Source organism: Scatophagus argus, chromosome 22, assembly GCF_020382885.2.
Source record: "Scatophagus argus isolate fScaArg1 chromosome 22, fScaArg1.pri, whole genome shotgun sequence".
In the NCBI taxonomy this organism is placed as follows: domain Eukaryota; kingdom Metazoa; phylum Chordata; class Actinopteri; family Scatophagidae; genus Scatophagus; species Scatophagus argus.
Window position 1 is genome coordinate 1,620,001 of NC_058514.1, and position 18,221 is coordinate 1,638,221.

The 18,221-nt window shown below is 45.9% G+C and overlaps 2 protein-coding genes across 6 annotated transcripts in view; one reads left to right on the plus strand and one right to left on the minus strand.

The window, feature by feature from the left end:
* LOC124053607 (RAB3A interacting protein (rabin3)) overlaps window positions 1-17,628 on the minus strand; it is a 20,929-nt gene extending 3,301 nt beyond the window's left edge. The window contains exons 1-12 of one of the 5 annotated variants that reach the window (XM_046378920.1): window positions 17,453-17,616; window positions 10,627-10,722; window positions 7,444-7,593; window positions 3,988-4,031; window positions 3,239-3,355; window positions 2,883-3,049; window positions 2,515-2,686; window positions 1,989-2,084; window positions 1,219-1,296; window positions 751-972; window positions 526-654; window positions 62-174 (exon numbers count right to left, since the gene is read on the minus strand). In XM_046378920.1, coding sequence (XP_046234876.1) covers window positions 62-174; window positions 526-654; window positions 751-972; window positions 1,219-1,296; window positions 1,989-2,084; window positions 2,515-2,686; window positions 2,883-3,049; window positions 3,239-3,328 — 1,067 coding nt within the window. In that variant the 5' untranslated portion in view covers window positions 3,329-3,355; window positions 3,988-4,031; window positions 7,444-7,593; window positions 10,627-10,722; window positions 17,453-17,616. Of the gene's footprint in view, window positions 1-61; window positions 175-525; window positions 655-750; window positions 973-1,218; window positions 1,297-1,988; window positions 2,085-2,514; window positions 2,687-2,882; window positions 3,050-3,238; window positions 3,356-3,987; window positions 4,107-7,438; window positions 7,594-10,626; window positions 10,723-17,452 lie in introns of all 5 variants that reach the window. The other 4 variants (XM_046378917.1, XM_046378918.1, XM_046378921.1 and 1 more) reach the window with 4 other exon arrangements.
* LOC124053606 (proline and serine-rich protein 2) lies at window positions 8,318-16,543 on the plus strand. The gene is made up of 4 exons (XM_046378916.1): window positions 8,318-9,018; window positions 10,098-10,293; window positions 12,768-13,083; window positions 13,173-16,543. The coding sequence occupies exons 2-4, from the start codon at window positions 10,216-10,218 to the stop codon at window positions 14,663-14,665; spliced, it is 1,887 nt and encodes a 628-aa protein (XP_046234872.1). The 5' UTR covers window positions 8,318-9,018; window positions 10,098-10,215; the 3' UTR covers window positions 14,666-16,543.
* Window positions 17,629-18,221: the final 593 nt, after the last annotated feature.

Genomic DNA, 18,221 nt, shown 5'->3' on the forward strand with positions numbered 1-18,221 from the left:
GACGATGAAAGAGTGAAAGCTTGATGAGAAGGAGAAAGAGTGTGTGTGTGTGTGGTCTCACTTTGGTCCTCCACACTCCACCGCTGACGCTTTGACCACAGGCAGCGGCTGGAAACCCACCGGCTCCACACTGAGCGTGTTCTGCTCCACGGCTTCCAAGATGGCCGCACCCAGCTGAGGGACACGAGGACGACACGGGACGTTTTATCTGTGGTTAACGTGGGGCTCTGACGGTCTCAGGTAGACAAAGCAGCAACATGCTTGGCAGCAGCTGCTACATCTGAGATCAATTCACTCCATTAACTCTGATTCCTGAACGGATTTTATTCACGTTTAAATAACGACAGCTAAGTCCATTAGCTCAGCGCCAACACATTTCTGTGCTGTGGAAAACTACAGCCGCCACCAGGTGAGATTAAAGCATCTCACATAACAACCGCGGACAGAAACAGACTGAAGGCCGTGAAAGCGGCCGAGATGCAGCTGAAGCTTCACTCACAAACAGAAGACTTGAGATGTGTGTACCTCGCTCTTGCTGAAGGTGAGGCAGGGGTAGATGTCCTCACGGTAAACCCTCTCCAGGAAGGAGCAGCTCCGGTCCAGCGTCGGCTCCTCCCTCCACGCCTTGAAGTCGCTGAACAGCTGACCGTCCACCTACGTGTCCAACAGCGCAGGTCAGCGTCACACGGCGGATCCTCACAGAGTTTACACAGAACATCACCAGCATTACCACCTGCCGTGGGCTCCTACCTCTCTGCACTCCCGTACGATGGGCTGCGTGGCCGACGGGTCGGGCTGCGTCCCCAGGATGGCGGAGGAGGTGCTCTTGTTCCTGCTGTGGCCCTTCCTGAAGGGAGTCTTCACCCCTCCTCCTCCCCCCGCCCCCACAGAGGGGAGTTCGCCCACGGGGGAGGTGGGGGAGGAGAGCACTAGTGTCTTCAGGGCCTGGACCTCCGCCTGCAGGACGTCGATCTGAAGAGGAGACGGACCAAGTTAAAAATGTCTTGGCGTGGAAACACGCCAACACCACCACGATGGTTCTCAGGCAGCTTGTGAAAAGTCAGCTTCAGGTAAATTTATGGACGTTCACTGAGAAGGAGGAGCATCAGCGATGAAGACGTTCTCAGGAGGAGGAAGTCACTCTGAATGATGCCAGCATGTGTTTCAGGTGTGAGTTATGACTGTGATGGATGCGTTCACAGTGTGTCGTGCTGTCACCTTTCCCAGGGCTTCTTTCAGCTGCTTCTCGGCATTTGCCTGTTTGATGTTGGCTTCTCGGACCATTTTGTGGGCCTCCTGGAACAGACACACACACACACACACTTTGATATGTTGGGAAAATGTCTTCACTTGAAATGTGTGCTGGGGTTTAGTTTTCATTCTGATTGTGAAGAGACACCTGCACAAGCTCACGTTAAAAACACACGTAAAGTGAACCTCAGCCTATCAAAACTCTCAGAGCTTCCGTTTGGCTGCATCCATACACACACACACACACCTACAGATACGAGTCCCAGCACCTTCTGTGAGGAAAAGAGTGAGACGAGATCGAGGAGCAGGAATGTGAAGAGGAGAAGAGCAACACGATGTGAGGGCCAGCCGGACAGATTCAGTCCCTTTCTTCAACTCCATCAGCAAGACATTTTGTCCAACAACTCAAAAACGTCTGGTTTCTTTACAGGCAAATGCTTCTGTCGCCCCACATTTAGTCATCCATTTTAACCACGATCACTGTCCAGTTAGAGCCACAACACAGCCCATCTCCCGCCAAGCTGTCAGCAGAGGAGTTGCACTGTGGGAAATGTAGGCTTCAGGTTTTCCAGAACGTGTGGATGATATCTGTGGTTCTGCTGCCTTTTGTTTAACAGTGAACTGGTGGAGTAAATCATTTTGATATTTTCTGTCTGGCCGCTGCCTCAGGAGGAGGGGAAACAGGAAACAGGAAACAGGAAGCAGAGGAGATGGACAGACGGAGGGGGCGGACCGACCTGGAAGAGACTGGCGGTGAGCTCCTCCAGCTCCTGGCCGAGCTGATCTCTGACTTTAGACAACCTCTCACACTCCTCATCCTTCAACAGCAGCTCCTTCCACACACACACACACACACACACACAGAAAACAACACAACAGAAAAACAACCGCCAAATGAACACATGAAAGTAAAATCATAGCATGGCAACAACAAACAAATATGAATATGAAGAAATAAAAATTTGTGAAATATGTTTGAGGCCTAAACCATAATTTTCCTTTTAATGAGAAAAATACATAACAAAACATTTAAATGAAATACAAAATATCACATGATGTCATTGCAAGTCATGAGCAAAGACATAGTGAAGTCTTACATACACACTCTCACTGTCCAACCCCACACACATACACACACTCCCATTCAGCTTTGCATTCCTGTGTATGTGTGTGTGTGTGTGTGTGTGTATGTGTGCGCATGCGTATGTGTGAATGTGTGTGCATGCGTGCGGGCATGTGGGCTTTTGAGTGTGTGTGTCCTACCCTCTGGGCCTTGGCCAGCTCCTCCTTCAGCCTCTCGTATCCTTTCTCTCGGACCTCCATCACCGACGGGCTGCGCAGACGCGACAGGCTGTCACTCAAAGCGCTGCACTCCTCCCCGTCCTCTCCAGACAGGAAGTTGCCCTCGGCTGACTCCGCCTCCTGGCCTGGCACACTGCGCAGCGCAACCAAAGAAAAGCTTTTATTTCTAATACACTTCCATAAAACAGAACAAAAGCAGCAAATCTCCACATGAGAAGCTGCAACATGAGAATCTGTGACTTTTCTGACGGATTATCACAACAGCTTAATCTCCACGTATTGATGTCATGTGAGCGGACATCTGGATCCAGCCTCAGCAGGTTCCTCACCTTCCATTGTGACTGTGCCGCGGAGTGGAATAAACCGGCTGCGTGGGGAGCTGGTCGGCCCGCAGTGAGGCGGGGAGGCCAGGAGGGGGCGCTCCCAGGGAGTGGGTGCGGTACAGAGAGGTGGGCGGGGTGCTGTGACGGGCGGGGGCGCGCTGCTCCGCTTGGTTCTGCAGGACGACAGCAACACAGCGAATTTAGTCTCAGCAAAGTGCAGGACTGTTAGCCGAGGAGAAGAGAAGCAGTTCATTTCTGATGACCGAAATGTTTTTCCTTCACTGGGAGCTCGTCAAGAGTGTGGATTGTGTTTTCTAACTCGCTGGCGAGGTGATGAGGTCACAGGTTGGCGTTCGACCTACCTGAAGGTCAGGTGTGGTGGGTGAGGCCAGGTTCACCTCGTGGAACCCCTCCAGAGTTTCAGCATTGCTCTGACCGCTGCTGCAGGCCATAGCAGCTTCTCTCTGACATCATACACTCTGCAGACAGGGCGCGCACGCACATGCATACACACACACACACACACACACACACACACACACACACCGCTGTCAGTGATGCTGCAGTGTGGTCGTTCAATTTAACACCTGACTAACTGTTCAGGTTTTGACACTCACTGACCCCAAGGTGCCACAGTATTAATCGAGTTAAAGCCATCACAGCTGCAAAGTTCTTTCATCGTTTTAATTTCTCAGTCGAGGTCCAAACTAAACACCCGCCGAGCGCCACATGTGGGTAAATTTCCTGTTTGGTCAGTAAATGTTTGTACCAAAATAATCATGTGATAAAAAACACAGACGCCAAGAGTCTCTGCTGTGTTTTGGTGACATGCAGACACACTGCTTCTGTCTGTCCGCCTGTGGCAAGGACTTCACGGTGCATTCACGTGCACCTCGTAAATATCACACAAGTGATACTGAGTAATTCTTTCATTTTTACAATCCATTCATTTCTGTGCATCCAGATGGTTTTAATGCAGTGTGTTCTTTTTAAAATGAAAAGATGAGTCGTCATTCACAGAACTTTTCAGTGAAAGCTACGCGGGTGGATTTACAATCTTTAAGACCAAAGTTGTTCAAACTGTGAAGGTGTGTGTGTGTGTTCACTGTACCATAGTGCAGCAGTGGATGGAGAAGCTGGTAGGATCGAAGGAGTCTGTGAAAAGCAGGTCGGTCTACAGGTGAGCGAGTGACTCAGCAAACAGAGCGACAGGTAAAAACCGTCCTAAACCTACAAGAGCGAGACAGACACGTCTTTAGTTAGTTTCTACGAGCCCGGAGGTTTTTTGGTAATCAAATAATCCTATCAGCCACTTTTCCAGTAAAATACAGGCTGATACAAACGTATCTGTGATGAGGGAAAATGTGCAGCTAATATCTGCTCTAAATCTTACAAAGCCTCCATAATCGAGTCCCACCCTCCCAGCAGGTTTATAAAACCCTAAACTGTTATTACTGGGAGGCAGACCGGACTCCGAACAGACTGGACTCTGGACTCTCTTTCTGGCTGAAGCTCCAGGAAGCAGGCAGAAACAGGAAGGCCAGGACGGGAGCGACTGTCAGCTCCTCTTGTCCCGATCGAGACAGACAACAAAGCACTGGGTCTGTTTTCATTCCAGAAACTGTCATCATCGCCTTCTGGAAATAATCAGCTGCAATAATCATGCGGTTGTTAACCTACCTTTTGTTTTGCCTGCCTCAGCAGGGTGTTTTAACAGCACACCGGTCCCACCTGCTCGGCCTCGTGTGTTAAGTGGGTGTGTTTCCCACTGAGCATATATACACACAAGCAGACTTCAGCGACTTGAAGACAAATAAAGATGGTGTGACTCAGAAAAACTTACGTCACACGCCGAGTTTATTTAAGTCTAGCTGGAGAACAAGGTCTGCGTGTTTCATGCAGTGTCGCTCCTTCCTCCTATCATCACCTTCTTCTGTTAATAAATACTTAAAACTTTCAATCAATAAAAGGCGATTAGAGATTTTGTCCCTCCTCAATCAGGAGTCAATAGCACATCGGTTTCCATGAAAACAATCCTCACACTTGATGCTTGTGTGAGACGATTAATCACCATAATTAACTATCAGTTCTGTCATTGTTTTGGTTTTATTGTTGTTGTGGGAATGCAGGTGACAGCGGAGACTGCTGGTGCGTTCAAAGACAGTCAGATGTCTGAGAGATTTTCTGAGTCTGTGGCTGAGGGATTATTATGAAACTGGAAAAATTCTGAGAAACTATCTGGATAAAGGAATTTGACATCTTATGGCAGGAGGGAACGGACATGTTTCAGTCAGTATCAAAAATTAATCAGGGGTCAATGAAAATCTCAAATTAACTAAAAGCCCAGGACGTACCACACCTGAAGACAGGTTGACAGCGTCCCACCTGCCAGTCAAACCCCAGTGAAACCCCACCCACCCCAAAACAACCACTGCCCCCCCCCACACCCACACCCCGTCTCCATGGTGACCAGTCCTGGAGAGCCCGTGGTAACGTGACACGTTGGGTTTGGATCTAGTTACTCCTGGCACCTGGTAAAGGCTCATCCGGTTCCCTGATCCAAGACAACGACTTGACCAAAGAGCTGAGCTGACGAGCCAGCAGGAGACAGTAAAGAAATAATAATACTAATTAATAATACCATCACTAACAGCTACATCACATGTTGATCAGCTGTTTCCACTTTCCTGATGCGAGCAGCTTCCCCCTGTGATGGTCCTGGCATCCATCCACCTGACCAACATTTACTGCTCGCTCACTGTGCATTACAGACGTCCTGACTCAAGACTTTTAGTTATAAATGATTAAAGCCGATCGGCTCCCTGAGGGGTCAGACCTCCGAGGTTCAACTCCAGCTGAAAACTTAGCTGCATGTCATTCCCCATCTGAACTAATGTTTAGCATTATTATCCATCCATCCATCCATTTTCTATACCGCTTATCCGTCAGGGTCGCGGGGGAGCTGGAGCCTGTCCCAGCTGACTACGGGCGAGAGGCGGGGTTCACCCTGGACTGGTGCATTATTATCTATTATTTCATATGTGTGACCTCCACCAAACTGCACCTCTCAGCACTGGATAGCGATTTTTCTTGGATTTCTTATCCTTTAACGATGATCAAATGTAAGGATTTGCTGTCATTTCTCTGTGCTGTATGATACTAAATTTAATATATTTTAGATTTGGAAGAAACTTGGGCTCTGAAGAATTTGTCAATTGTTTTTTGACATTTTTGTAGGCTAGAAAGTGTATTAATCAATAATGAAGATAGCAATTTGCTTCCATGAAAATGGAAATCTCCACTGTGCAATTTATTTGGAATGAGTTTTAATCAAAAGCTGGATGACTTCAGTTAAGTTTGGTTTACACGTGAGAGCTGCAGTCTCACGCACAGCATCGGACTGATGTTTTTAATGTGCTCGCACACTGACCGAAACGATCTGGGTTCACATGCTGGCCATGTTTTCAACGTCTCGGTCAGCCCAGCCCGACCTGAGAGGGTATTAAAGAGCCTGGATGTTTAGTTTGGTGAAACCTGACTCTGAGCTTTGCACAGGAACTGCAGCGTTTGCAACAAATCCTAACGTTAACTCAGTTTACACTGACAACAGCCTCTCTGTTCGTTCACATGACGTCCGGCTAAAACGCTAGCTGGACGTGCAGCCTGGTGAAGCTCGTTACGATGCTAACTGAATGCTGAACAGGCTGAAGGCAAACCTCGAGGGTAATTAGTGTCTTCGTAAGACTCAAACACTACGGACAGGCTGCGGCTTTTAATCGGGAGTGCACCTGTTCGGGGGCGCGCTGACAGCTAGCACGGGCTTAGCCGCCGCTAGCTTGTGTGTGAATGTTAGCAAGCGGGCTAACATGCCAACAACTGCACAACAGGGGAGGAGAGGCTGACGTTAAAAAGCTAACGGCTGTTATTTGACACTGCACGCATGAAAGATGCATGAAACCGGCGTCTTCGCCGTGTGGCAGTTTAGGCTTCGTTGCTGTACCGAGCTAACGTTACCGAGACAACTGCCTTACATTAGCTAACGTTAAGCAGCATCAGGCTCTTTCAGAGACGTGATCATAGCATTCCGTTCAGTCGTGACATCTGTGTTAGAAAGAGAGAAATAAATCAACTGATGCGTTGATATAAACACTTATAAAAACCAATGCTTCGGCGGCTCTCTGTCAGAATGTTTACGTATCCTCCGTTATTCGCGTGCTGAAGGATTAACGGGGGAAACCCTGCTTCCATTATCGGCCACCGTACGAAGCCCAGCCACGGCTACCTGATTTCACTTACATGACTGGTTATAATGGAAAGCAACGCTAATAAATCTTACTTAAATAAGTGTGCTTAGACACTAACAGTCAGAGTTTGGGGTCGTTTGTTGCGAGGAATGGGAGAAAGAGTGCGACAGACGGTTCATTGTCCGATAATGGGCACATGAAGGTACTGGTGCATTTGCTCGTTGCTACGCTAGCCAGCGGGCTGAACAAGTTCACCCAACTTAGCTACTAATAATGATAACAACGGTAACGGTAATAACACGTTAAGTGTGCACTTACCGGACCTCTGTGTGGACAGCCGCCGGGGCCAGTCGGTCTTCCTCCCGGTAACGTGCTGAACCAACCCGTCAAACAAACAAACGGACACACTGAAGCGCTGTTGACGCAGACCGGAGCAGGTTACTCCAACTGACAGGAGGTGCGTTTAGGGAACACTGGGAAATATAAGAAAATGATTTATAAAGACATGTGCAAATTTCAAGACTGACGCCAGTCAGAACAAACGTTGTGGCATTTTTCCTTATCATACTAAATGTAGTCTTTGGACACAAATTTAATCAAGTATTTCTCACCCGCTGCTACAAACCCACGACAATTGCTGAGGAAGATCACGTGATACACGTGAAGGCTCTACTAAATGGAGCGTGGGATTACGGTCTTTCTGCTTTCACCAAGATCAACAATGAAATTTCTGTCTCAGTTTGATACCTTTTCTGAAGATCCCTTCACACATCCTGAATCCACGTTATTCACCGCAGCCTGCACACAGCATGAAGCAATGAGCTACCAGTTACAACCAACAGGGGGCGCAAAAATCAAACAAATTATCAGCGTGGAGGCATTTTTGTTCTTTAACTCAGCCACCTTTATGTTGTGGAAGGTAGAAGCTAATAGAGTCAAATAATAAATAGTAATTGAAATGTTAGCATTTGTAATCTCTAACAGCTTCTACATTACAGCACAGCTTTAACATCATACACCATCTCATTATTTTTGTCCATTTTTTAAGGTAAGTGAAGACTTGACCTGAAAGCTCCAGTTTTGCAAACACCTTTGAGCTTCCAAGAAAGATAAAGATGATATTGTGAATTGATGTTTTAAAATGTGGTGTGAGACAGCACAGTTTAATTAAAATATCCTACAACATAAGCAATAACTGAGCAATTTGTGTTAACTGAAAGCCTTTGGCGTTTTGATGGTTCAGTTTATATATGGGGAACCACAAGTATGACAGAAATAGTAATAAAGTGCTCATTAATCAATAAGCCCACAGTGTCACAGTGAGTCTAAATGGTGAGGCTAACTGACTGTGCAAACTGCTAACAGGAAAAGGAAAAGCAGCTAGAAATGGAATGAAAATCGGTCTTTTAAATGCCAAATTAAAATCTATATTTTTAATCCAGTTTATGAATTTGTCTTTATTTTATCATACAATTACCTATTAATGAATGAAATGGTTAATTACTTTTTTCCATGACAACTCTGATCAAAGTTTGAAAATCCCACTGTTCATGAATCCAGCCTGGTGAAACTCTGAGGTGTGTGTGACTGAGATAACTTTCCTCTGTGTCACCATGGTCACCTCGCAGCACTAGTTCACACACCTGGATGACGACACACACACACACGCACACACACCCTCCTGAAGGCCGTGGGTGGAGTTTCCTCGTGGCTTTAACTGGTGCGTAACGTGCCGTCGTGTTGTCATTACGCGCACGGAGGAGCGCGACGCCAGTGGACTTTTTAAGAATAAATCAGCCACAGCAAAGCAAGAGAGAAATGTGTATGCTGCTTCTCAGAAACAAGAAACCACTGGCTTGCTGCTCGTTTTAGGATGACCGATCTGTGGACTTTTCTGGGTAAGTCCTGAGCAGAAACACTTGGGGATGTAAAGCGGATTGTAGGGCTTGAATCGACTTGATCTCATGGAAAGTCACCGTATTGTTCTTCTAACGCTGTTCCACATGTTAGCATCAATATTAGAATTATGCTACGTTTATGTCTTTGGAATAATATAAAAAGCAGAAATACGTGATGCATCCTCAACTGCAGTTTATTATTTCATATGTTTTGAAATTCACTGTAAATACACAGTATCAAAACATGTCCGATTTCTAATGCCTTTCAGTTGCTTTCTAGATTTGTCGGTCTGCAAGCCTCTAAAACAACAGTTTCGATAGTTTTAAGACATCATCATATTTCTATGACGTCAGATTTTTTTTTTTTTTTTACCTTATAACTTTTGCTGACAACCTGAGGAGGAGCGTCAGTCCAGTATTAAGAAAAAGACAGAAAACGCGTCAGAAACACAATAGTTTACCGGTTTAGGGGAATAATCCAGAGAAAAGGGAAAAATAACACAATATTTGGATCCAGCAGGAGAGACAGAAATATCCTTCTCCAAATAACTACCTTTACTTTACATAACACAAAGTTGCTATCACTACTGGCTTAAAATCACCACATATTTGTTTCAGCGAAGAACCCGACAGAAGTGGGTCAAAGTAACACGTTGGGTTAATTCCTGGTCTGAAAGCCATGTGCAGATGCTACACTTTGAGTGATTAAAACCCCACCGAGTCAAAACAAGCTGTAGTGTCTGCAGATGATCACAGCAGTGAACCCAAAGCTCTCGGTGCAGCAGGCTGAGCCTTACATTTCCACAAGCTTCTGTTCTCACATCATCTCTGAAGTCGTTTATCAGAACAGTGTCAGACAGGAATGCGGTGCGGTGGTTTCGGCTTCGGGAGCCTGTTCTGCAGCTTCCGGGCCAACTGGTCCTTCAGGTGTCTCTGTGCTCTCCGATGCTGAGCTTACTGAGATTACTCGCTAAGAGGGACCTGAGGTGTCACTACATTAGCCCGGCAGATCTCTTCAGAGGCAGTCAAATGTCGGCTGAAGTGTTGTTTGACGCCTCGTCTCTCTTCTTTGACTCCAGGCTTTCACCGAGAAGAAGATTAGATGATTCTTAAGGGCACCAGATGTGATCCTCGTTTCAACCTAGTGCATCCCAGGAACCCCAGTCCAAATGCCAGCTGACCTCTGACCCTCGCACCATGGACCTCCGCCTGCAAGCCAACCCTCAGCTCCACTACGGGGTCAACGGGGGCGCAGGCCGAAACTCCAAGCCAGGCGTGAGTATTCAAAAACCCTCCATACTTTGACATCAGTTTGCATGTCATACTACTGAGCTCTGTCACAGTATGATGAGAGAGGGCACGCAGCTGAAGGATATTTTGACTGTGTGGTAATTAATAAGGATGCACACGTCTTCCCAACCAGTTCAATCAGTACAACAGCACAACAGGTGATTTGTTTTTCCAACTCTTTTCATGGTGGACTTGGATTATATCAGCTGTTAGTTACTCATCAGATGCTCTCCAGATTCCAAATCTTTGAATGCGCTTTCTTGATTTAGTTGGATGAAAATCACATGATGCCACTCTTGTGTCTGTCTGTTAGCTTACCTTAGCATAAACAGGGTTGTACCAAGTTGTTGTCCACCGTGAGGTTGCCAGGCGACCAGTAGAAACTTCAGAAAGTTCTGGCACATAACACGTTTCCTTTGGACAGAGACAAGACAAGACAACTTTATTTGTATAGCACATTTTTACAAGCAGTTTGTCTCAAAGGGCTTTACATAACATCATAGGAACATCCTCCGCTACGGAGCCAGGCTACCTGCTTCCCTCAGTTTCCAGGCTTTATGCTAAGTTAAGCTAACCAGCTGATGACTTCATAGTTAGCATACATCTTGGCACATATGCAAATTGCCGAACTATTCCAACAACAGTGAGAACAGGTAAGTAAATAAATCTGATTTAATGGCCTTACTGGACAGCCCTGTGACGGTGCTGTGTAGTGGACACTTCATTTTTCTCACTATGGAGTTGTGTTGTTCTGTTGTCTTCGTACACACAGTGAGCACACTGAGCGTATCAGATGAACAGCTGATTGTTCACACTGCGCGTCACCCTGACTGAAGCTCTGTGCTGTGTTTACACAATGCACCCAGTCATCACAGTCACAGAGAAATTAACACCTGCTTAACAACTTAATCCCTGTGCATGCCTTGAGGATGACTTTTATTATCAGCACTCAACACAAGCCGAACCGGTTAAGCTGCAGTTTTCTGGGTCCTGAGCTGCTTCACTACAATAGACAATATTCATCTGCAGCTGAAACCAGCAGAATCAGTGTTTATCTCAGATTGGTTTCAGTTGGGGTGTTGCTGCAGGTGTCTTTGTGTGTCCGTGTGTGTGCAAAGCAAAACAAAACGAGGCTCTCGGTAACCTTGTTGTGGCACTAACACAGATGTCAGCAACATTTGCCATGTGAACCACCAGCTGAAGGTCATCACCTTGAAACGGCTCAAATAAGCAGCTTCCTTCGATCTGCTGTGTGACTGTGGTGAAACACGGACTGTGATCAAAACCCTTCATTGTCAAGTGACATAACTGTAAGAAAAAGTTACTTTACATTGGCCTTAAAATTGTAAATTAATGTAACTAGTCCAGAATAGTTGGTTCAGTCTGCTTATGAGGAATAGTTCAATATTTTTGTAAGGAGCCACTCTTATTTCAGAGTCAGAGTTCCTTTATTTATCTCTGAGAGGAAATTCTTTATTTGCTTTCTCGTGAGAGCTGGATAAGAAGACCTGTCAACACCTCCAAAGCTCGCTAATTAACAAATTATATCTCGTTTGTTTACTCTGAAAAAAAAGACAACTACAGGAAGTTGCTGGCTTGAGCCACTAGTCAAACTATTTCTTTAAATATGAAGTTGGACTCAAGATGTGGTTAGCTTAGCATGGAAACATAATGTAGTTTGTGTTTGGCTCCAATTTTTAAGTAGCTTCTTTCTTCAGTCCACCACTGCACATTTTAAGGGGCATTACACATTGTCACAGAGGATTACCTATTCCCCACAGCCACGTGGTTTGGCTTAAGTAAGTGGACTCGATGTTTATCAGGACTGAAAAAGAACTCAAAGTGGAGCAGCAAAATCAATAGTCACTGAGTGCTGTTATTGGATAGCCCATTGTGTCATTTTTCAGGGGCAGCTCTGTGGGGAGCAGGACAGGTAGCTGTGGAGGTGGAGCACAGAAGAGAGGGACGCTTATATCGGCTGGGAAAGACGTTTGCAGGGTTGGGATGCAAGAACAAACAGGCCTGTGTTCGCTCTGTACACATGACTACTGTATGAGAAAGTCTAGTTTGCAACATGGAGTTCAGTGATGAAGAGGAAAGTAAAAGATCGCTAAAGTTAGCAGCTCTGCCCTACTTTTTAATGGAGTCTGGGAAGTTTACACTCCGGCAGCTCCAGTCAAAAGCATCACCAGCCTCATCACTCATCACCACCAGTTTTCTAAAAAAATACTAATATTTATTTCTGAGAGGTTACTATCACTGTTATAGAAAAAGAAATGCATGCTGTGTCAGAACAGGAAGCCTGACAGGATGTTAACACATCCCGTCTAAAGGTCATACAGTTTTTGAGGGGGGAAATAGAAACAGTCTGAGATGACCTCTACAAATGCAGGACAGCCCTCGTTAATGCTAGAAAAAATAGCAATGAAATGTATCCCACTGTCTCTTGGCCTTGACAGGATGATGATGTGCTGCAGTTTCTGAGCCAAGAGGAGCAAGAGTGCCTCCAGTTCTTTGAGGACACCATCGACTCACTGGAAGAGAGTCTGAAGGAGAACGACCAGAAGCCCAGGCAGGAGAATCCCATACGCAGCAGCAGCAGTTCTGCCGAAGAGATTGATGGACCCCTGACTTCGAGTCCCAGAGCAAGTGTCATGGTGTCCTCCCTCCTGGCCAGACCTCCGAGTCCCAAAGACCAGGATATTATAGACCTGGTCCGCCCAGAACCAGATTTGATGCAGACCAAAGAGCCGATCTTCAATCCCACCAGCCCAGGTAGTGTGCAACAGTTGGTTCTTGTATACAGAGGGGACTGAGGCGTGCACTCATTCCTAAATTTTCACTCTGCAATTTGCTTTTCTCAGACTTTCAGAGCATGGTGCCAACTCCTGAAAGCCACTTCGAGATAAAGCCAAGGCACGATCCCACAGACAGCTTGCCTTCAGACTACAACCCTCCTCTACCAAGTGGCAGCTATGGGCCAACAGAGAGCCACTCCTCCTATCACCCTCCAGGCTGCATCCCCACCCCAGTCCTGATTGCTCAGAAGATAGCCGAGACCCAGGCAGGTGGAACCTCTAGCTTAGGGTCCTCCTCGCTCCTCCGCAATTCAAGTCTGGAGTCTGAAAAGCCACTGAGCTACAGTACCGTTAAACAGGGTCCTCCTACCTCTGCTAAGCCTGCCCGCTTTCCTGCTAACATCAATGTGATCCTTGGCAACAAGGAGCACCAGAACACGTTGTCTAATGTGAACATCCAGGAGAGACGAGCACAAATGCTGGCAAATCTAACAGAGTCACACCCTCTGGTACAGGAAGAGCCTCTGCAGCCTGCGGAGCAGAAGGCTCGAAATGTTGCCCGACGCAGCATTTCCTTTAAGGACCCCTCACCAGACAAATCCAGGAGGGAGGCCCTGTCTAAACTGGGTTTGACAAGGAATCGAGCCATGTCTGGGGGTATGTCGCTCCTCGTCACCCCTAACAACATCTCTCTGGATCCTCCTAAAAGCGCGGAAACAAATGCTAAACCTCTGGAGGCAAGTGTGGAGGCAAGTGTTCCCCCAGCAACTGAAACCAACCCCAAGCTGCAAGAACCCAGTGTTCCAACACCACATCAGGACAAGATTAATGTGGACAAAACATCAGAGATTCTGCAGACGCCGTCCCTCAGGAGCCATGAAGATATAAAGCCCCAAACGAGTCCCTCACCTCCAGCAGTTGCACGGAGCAGCATCAGTCCACCTCCTTTGGAACACAAGGTACCTGTTGCCCCAACGTCTGAGGTCACCTCACTCGAATTTAACAGCTATGGAGGGAAATCTATCGTGGTCCATCCGCCTGTTTCCTCCAGGAGTGAACCTGCAACCTCTCCAACGACCCTGGAACCCAAAATCCTTCCACCTGCACTGGCTAACCCCAGTGAGTTTAACACTTATGGAGGAAAATCCAAAGTCATGACACCTGCTGTTGCAGCCAGGAGCGACCTTCCCGACATCCTCAGCTCTCACATCGACAAAAGTCAATCCCTGTCCGGCAAATCAGAGCCACCACCCTCTGAGCTTAACAGTTACGGAGGAAAGAGCCTAACCATCAACCCCTCAGCTGTGTTTAATCGCAGCACAACAAGGAGTTTCAAACCTCCAGCCCCGACCCCGGCCCCAAGACCACCTCGGCACTCCTACCATGGCGGCATTACTACTCAGAAGGTGGCGCAGCGTGCCTTGTCCCCTGACCACAGGCGAAGATCCGGCTCCATGTTCCGACCTCAAGGCATCACCGTCCAGTTTTCTGGACGAGGGGCGACAGACGAATCACGCAGGGACGCGTTGAGGAAATTGGGGCTACTGAAAGACTCTTGATGTACTCTGGAAATTTATTCTTCGTTTCCTGTCCCACCTTTTGTTTGCCATAAATGAGGCTGATTGTGAATAGGCAAATTTAAAAAGCTGGACATATTCTGTATTTTTATTATTGTCAACAAATCCTACAAAAAGACCCAAACCAACATGTGTTACGCTGTTTCTCAATAGTTTCTGACTTCCCAAACTGTGGCACAGCTGGGCACTGCAGTTTTTATCAGCTACTGCTCAAAGAGGAGGAACTAGTGTATTTGTTAGGGTTTATTAATACATATTGAATATATATTTAATACATATTTCATATTCTATGTGGTGTTTCTGACAACAGGACAGTGTATGTGGGATTGAGTCAACTTAAACTATAATGGGACTACGATCATATTTGCTTTAAAAAAAAAAACTATTTGGAAATATGCCAAGAAAGTTAATTTATTTTTCCTGGGATTTTGTTTTATAAATAGTATAAATTAGGTTGGACTAGCTTGTCCCAGGGAAACAGCAAACAGCTCACAAAATGATTTCAGGTATAAAAAGGAGAAAAATAAAGCAAAATGCAAATGAGCGGCTAGTTATGCATGAGAAACGTGGGTATTTAAAGAGCAATAAATGGTGAAATTACACAGCAATTTAATCCAAATCCTTAAAAAAATAACAATGACAGCAAGAAGCCCTCGAATACTTAAAGACGACCCTGTTTATGTAGCCAGTTTAAGTTACATGTGTTTCATGATGTTGCTTTCCTCAAGTGAAATCGATGTTTATACTCAGGCTGTGAAGTCTTCATCACCCCTGTTACATGGGAACTTTCTTACTGTCACTGGTTTGTTGACCGACTTTGGGCATTTTAGGCAGCGGTGAGCGTGTGCATGTTTTTTCTGTCAGCACTTTGGTTGAAAGTACTTTTCTCTGACTTCTGAACTTAACAAAATTCTAAAGCAAAGAGCAAAAGGTTGGAAACGAGTGGATGTAAAGCGAACAACAGAGGATCAAAGAAACAAGACATCCAAAGTCACACTTAATTGTTTCAACTGTTCTGGAAACTAATCTCCTCTGTGATTCCTTTAAACCTGACGCACAAGTCAAAGTGAAAAGAGGCCGAGGTTTGTTGAAAGACTTAAAGCTGGAGGATATTTTTATGCCACGGACAAACCTCCCACACCAAACCACAAACTGTGGAATGGCTTTGTGGGCAGGACTTTTACTTTTTTTTTGCTATGCAGAGGGAATACTTTAAAAGTGCTCTTTAGGGATGGGCGAGCATATGGCATTGTACAAAACACAAGCACTAAAACCACAGTCTAGAAATACATCCCGGGATACTTGTGCGTTTTTATTCCTTTCAAGCTGTTCTCGCCAACTTAACTGTTTCTGATATTTCAAGTGTGTTATTTAACTGTTGTAGCAGCATAAGCATGTATGTGTATGTGTGTGTGTGTGTGTGTGTGTGTGTGTGTCTACTGTTTTATCAAGACTCCGGCCCCTGTAGTTCACCTACAGAAACTTTTGAAGTATATTTTGGTTCACACAGAAGTACCACAGTACTTGTCCTGTGTGAACATTTTTGTGAATTTTGTTTACAGACTCCGGTTCTCTGTAGTTCAGCTACAGTCATTTTGAAGTAACCTGATGGTGCATACATGCAGTTTGTAACTACACTTTGTATAAAACCGCTTACTCTATCATGAAATGTTTCAGCAATGTGCACACATGCAGTAAATGGGAATATTAGTGGGCATGTGAAAGTTGCCGCTATGTTACAGCAGCCTGTTATACTTCAACTTTTGAAATGTCCACGTTGTATACTGTACACACTCTAACTGCTAAATACATCTAATGTTGATTTTTTTTGTCAATCATTAAACAGAATAATATAATGTCTTTCTAATTGCTCCTCTCTGACTAACTCTGGAATGTAAAGAGTGAACAGACGCTGTTCAATGATTGGCCACCAAGTGCAATATTTAACCTGAGTGGAAACTTACTGGACGTTTTGAAGGCGATCGGGTGGCTTAAAGGGACACTCCGCTGATTTTACACACCGAGATCAGTGCGCTTGTGTCCGATTTGGCTTGAGACTTCAGATTTTTAAAGGAAAAGGTTTTGGGAAGCTACAGTACAGAGCTGCTGCTCTTATGTGAGTGGCTTCAGGTTAGCTTTCAGACACACATTTGACAGTAGGAGGACTGTTTGTGTGTTCACATGGGCGCCTCACTCAGCACCTTTCAGGGGTTTTTCCACACATGGCAGAGTATACTTACCACTTACCACTGGATAAAACGCAATGTTAAACTGTGAAAAGTTTTTGTACAGATTAAACAAACATGACATATATGAGTGCTCTTAAGTGAGCTTTAGAGGTGGCGCTAGATCAGACAAGCTAGTTTTGTCCTCGTTGCAAGTCTTAATGTTAAGCCGAGCTAATTGGCGATAGCTTCCCATTTCACATTAGAGTGGCATCAATCTTCTCATCTAACTCGAGGCCTAAGCCTGTGTTACAGAGTGGGGTGTGGAGTTCAGAGTGTGTGTGGGTATTTACCAGACAGGGAGCGTCTAATGCTGCGTTCATGTAACCTCCCATTACTGTGACACGACAGCCGTCATCTAACAAGGTTTTAGAAAAGTTGTTTTTCTGACCTTCCCCGTGTTTCACATTGGACTGCTTGTGTGTGGAACAGCAGCAACACAGAAGCAGACTGTCCACACTGCAGACGGTTACATAAGACCTCAACACAGAGGCTTTCTTTTCCTGTGGACAGCTGCTGGACTGAGGCTGCCTGCCGGACCCACCTGAGGACGTCTGACGTTCAGCTCCATCAGTTTCTCCTCGTGAGCACACGTGTGTCGTGGACCTGACTTTTAGCCGTCATTGTGCTGTGGTCTCATCGTGGTATCAACCTGTGGTGTCTGAGTAATGACATCTGATCTGCAGGTCTCTGCTGTCACACCTCCCGTTATCTCGACTGCACCCGCACTGCGATCAGGCAAACAGGCAAATGAGTTAGGCAGGGCTGGTTTGTCAATAGAGCCTCAAAGGTCAAGAGAAGAAATGGATAAGATTCATTAAAGCTTTTTATAAGAGAAGACGAAAAAAAATAATAACACTAGTACATGTACCTGCAGGGACTGCGAAACCAGGTTGGCTTAGTGCAGTAGTTTTCACTGTTCTTCAGAGGAAGAAGAGGAGCAGCACACTGGAGCTGCTGAAACTTCAAAATACACTTTTGCACAGACTGTGGACAGAAAACGCTGTCCTAACAGGAAAGGCCACAGCAAGCAAAACCTTCAGAGTGTACATGAGAACCTCCAGACTTACTCTGTCGTGGGACCTTGAAGACAACAGGTTATCGACATGTTGTACAGAGGATGTTAGGTGGCACACGGGCCCCCTAACAGGTTCATTTGCTTAGCAATGTGGTACACATGCAGCGCTCAGACACGACCTGCCAGGAAATGAGGAAATACTTAAGTTTGCTGCCTTGTAATTAGAGCTCGACAAAACAGACGCACCCTCTCAAATGCCACAAACGCACGACAAGCTCATCTAAAGAAAACAACA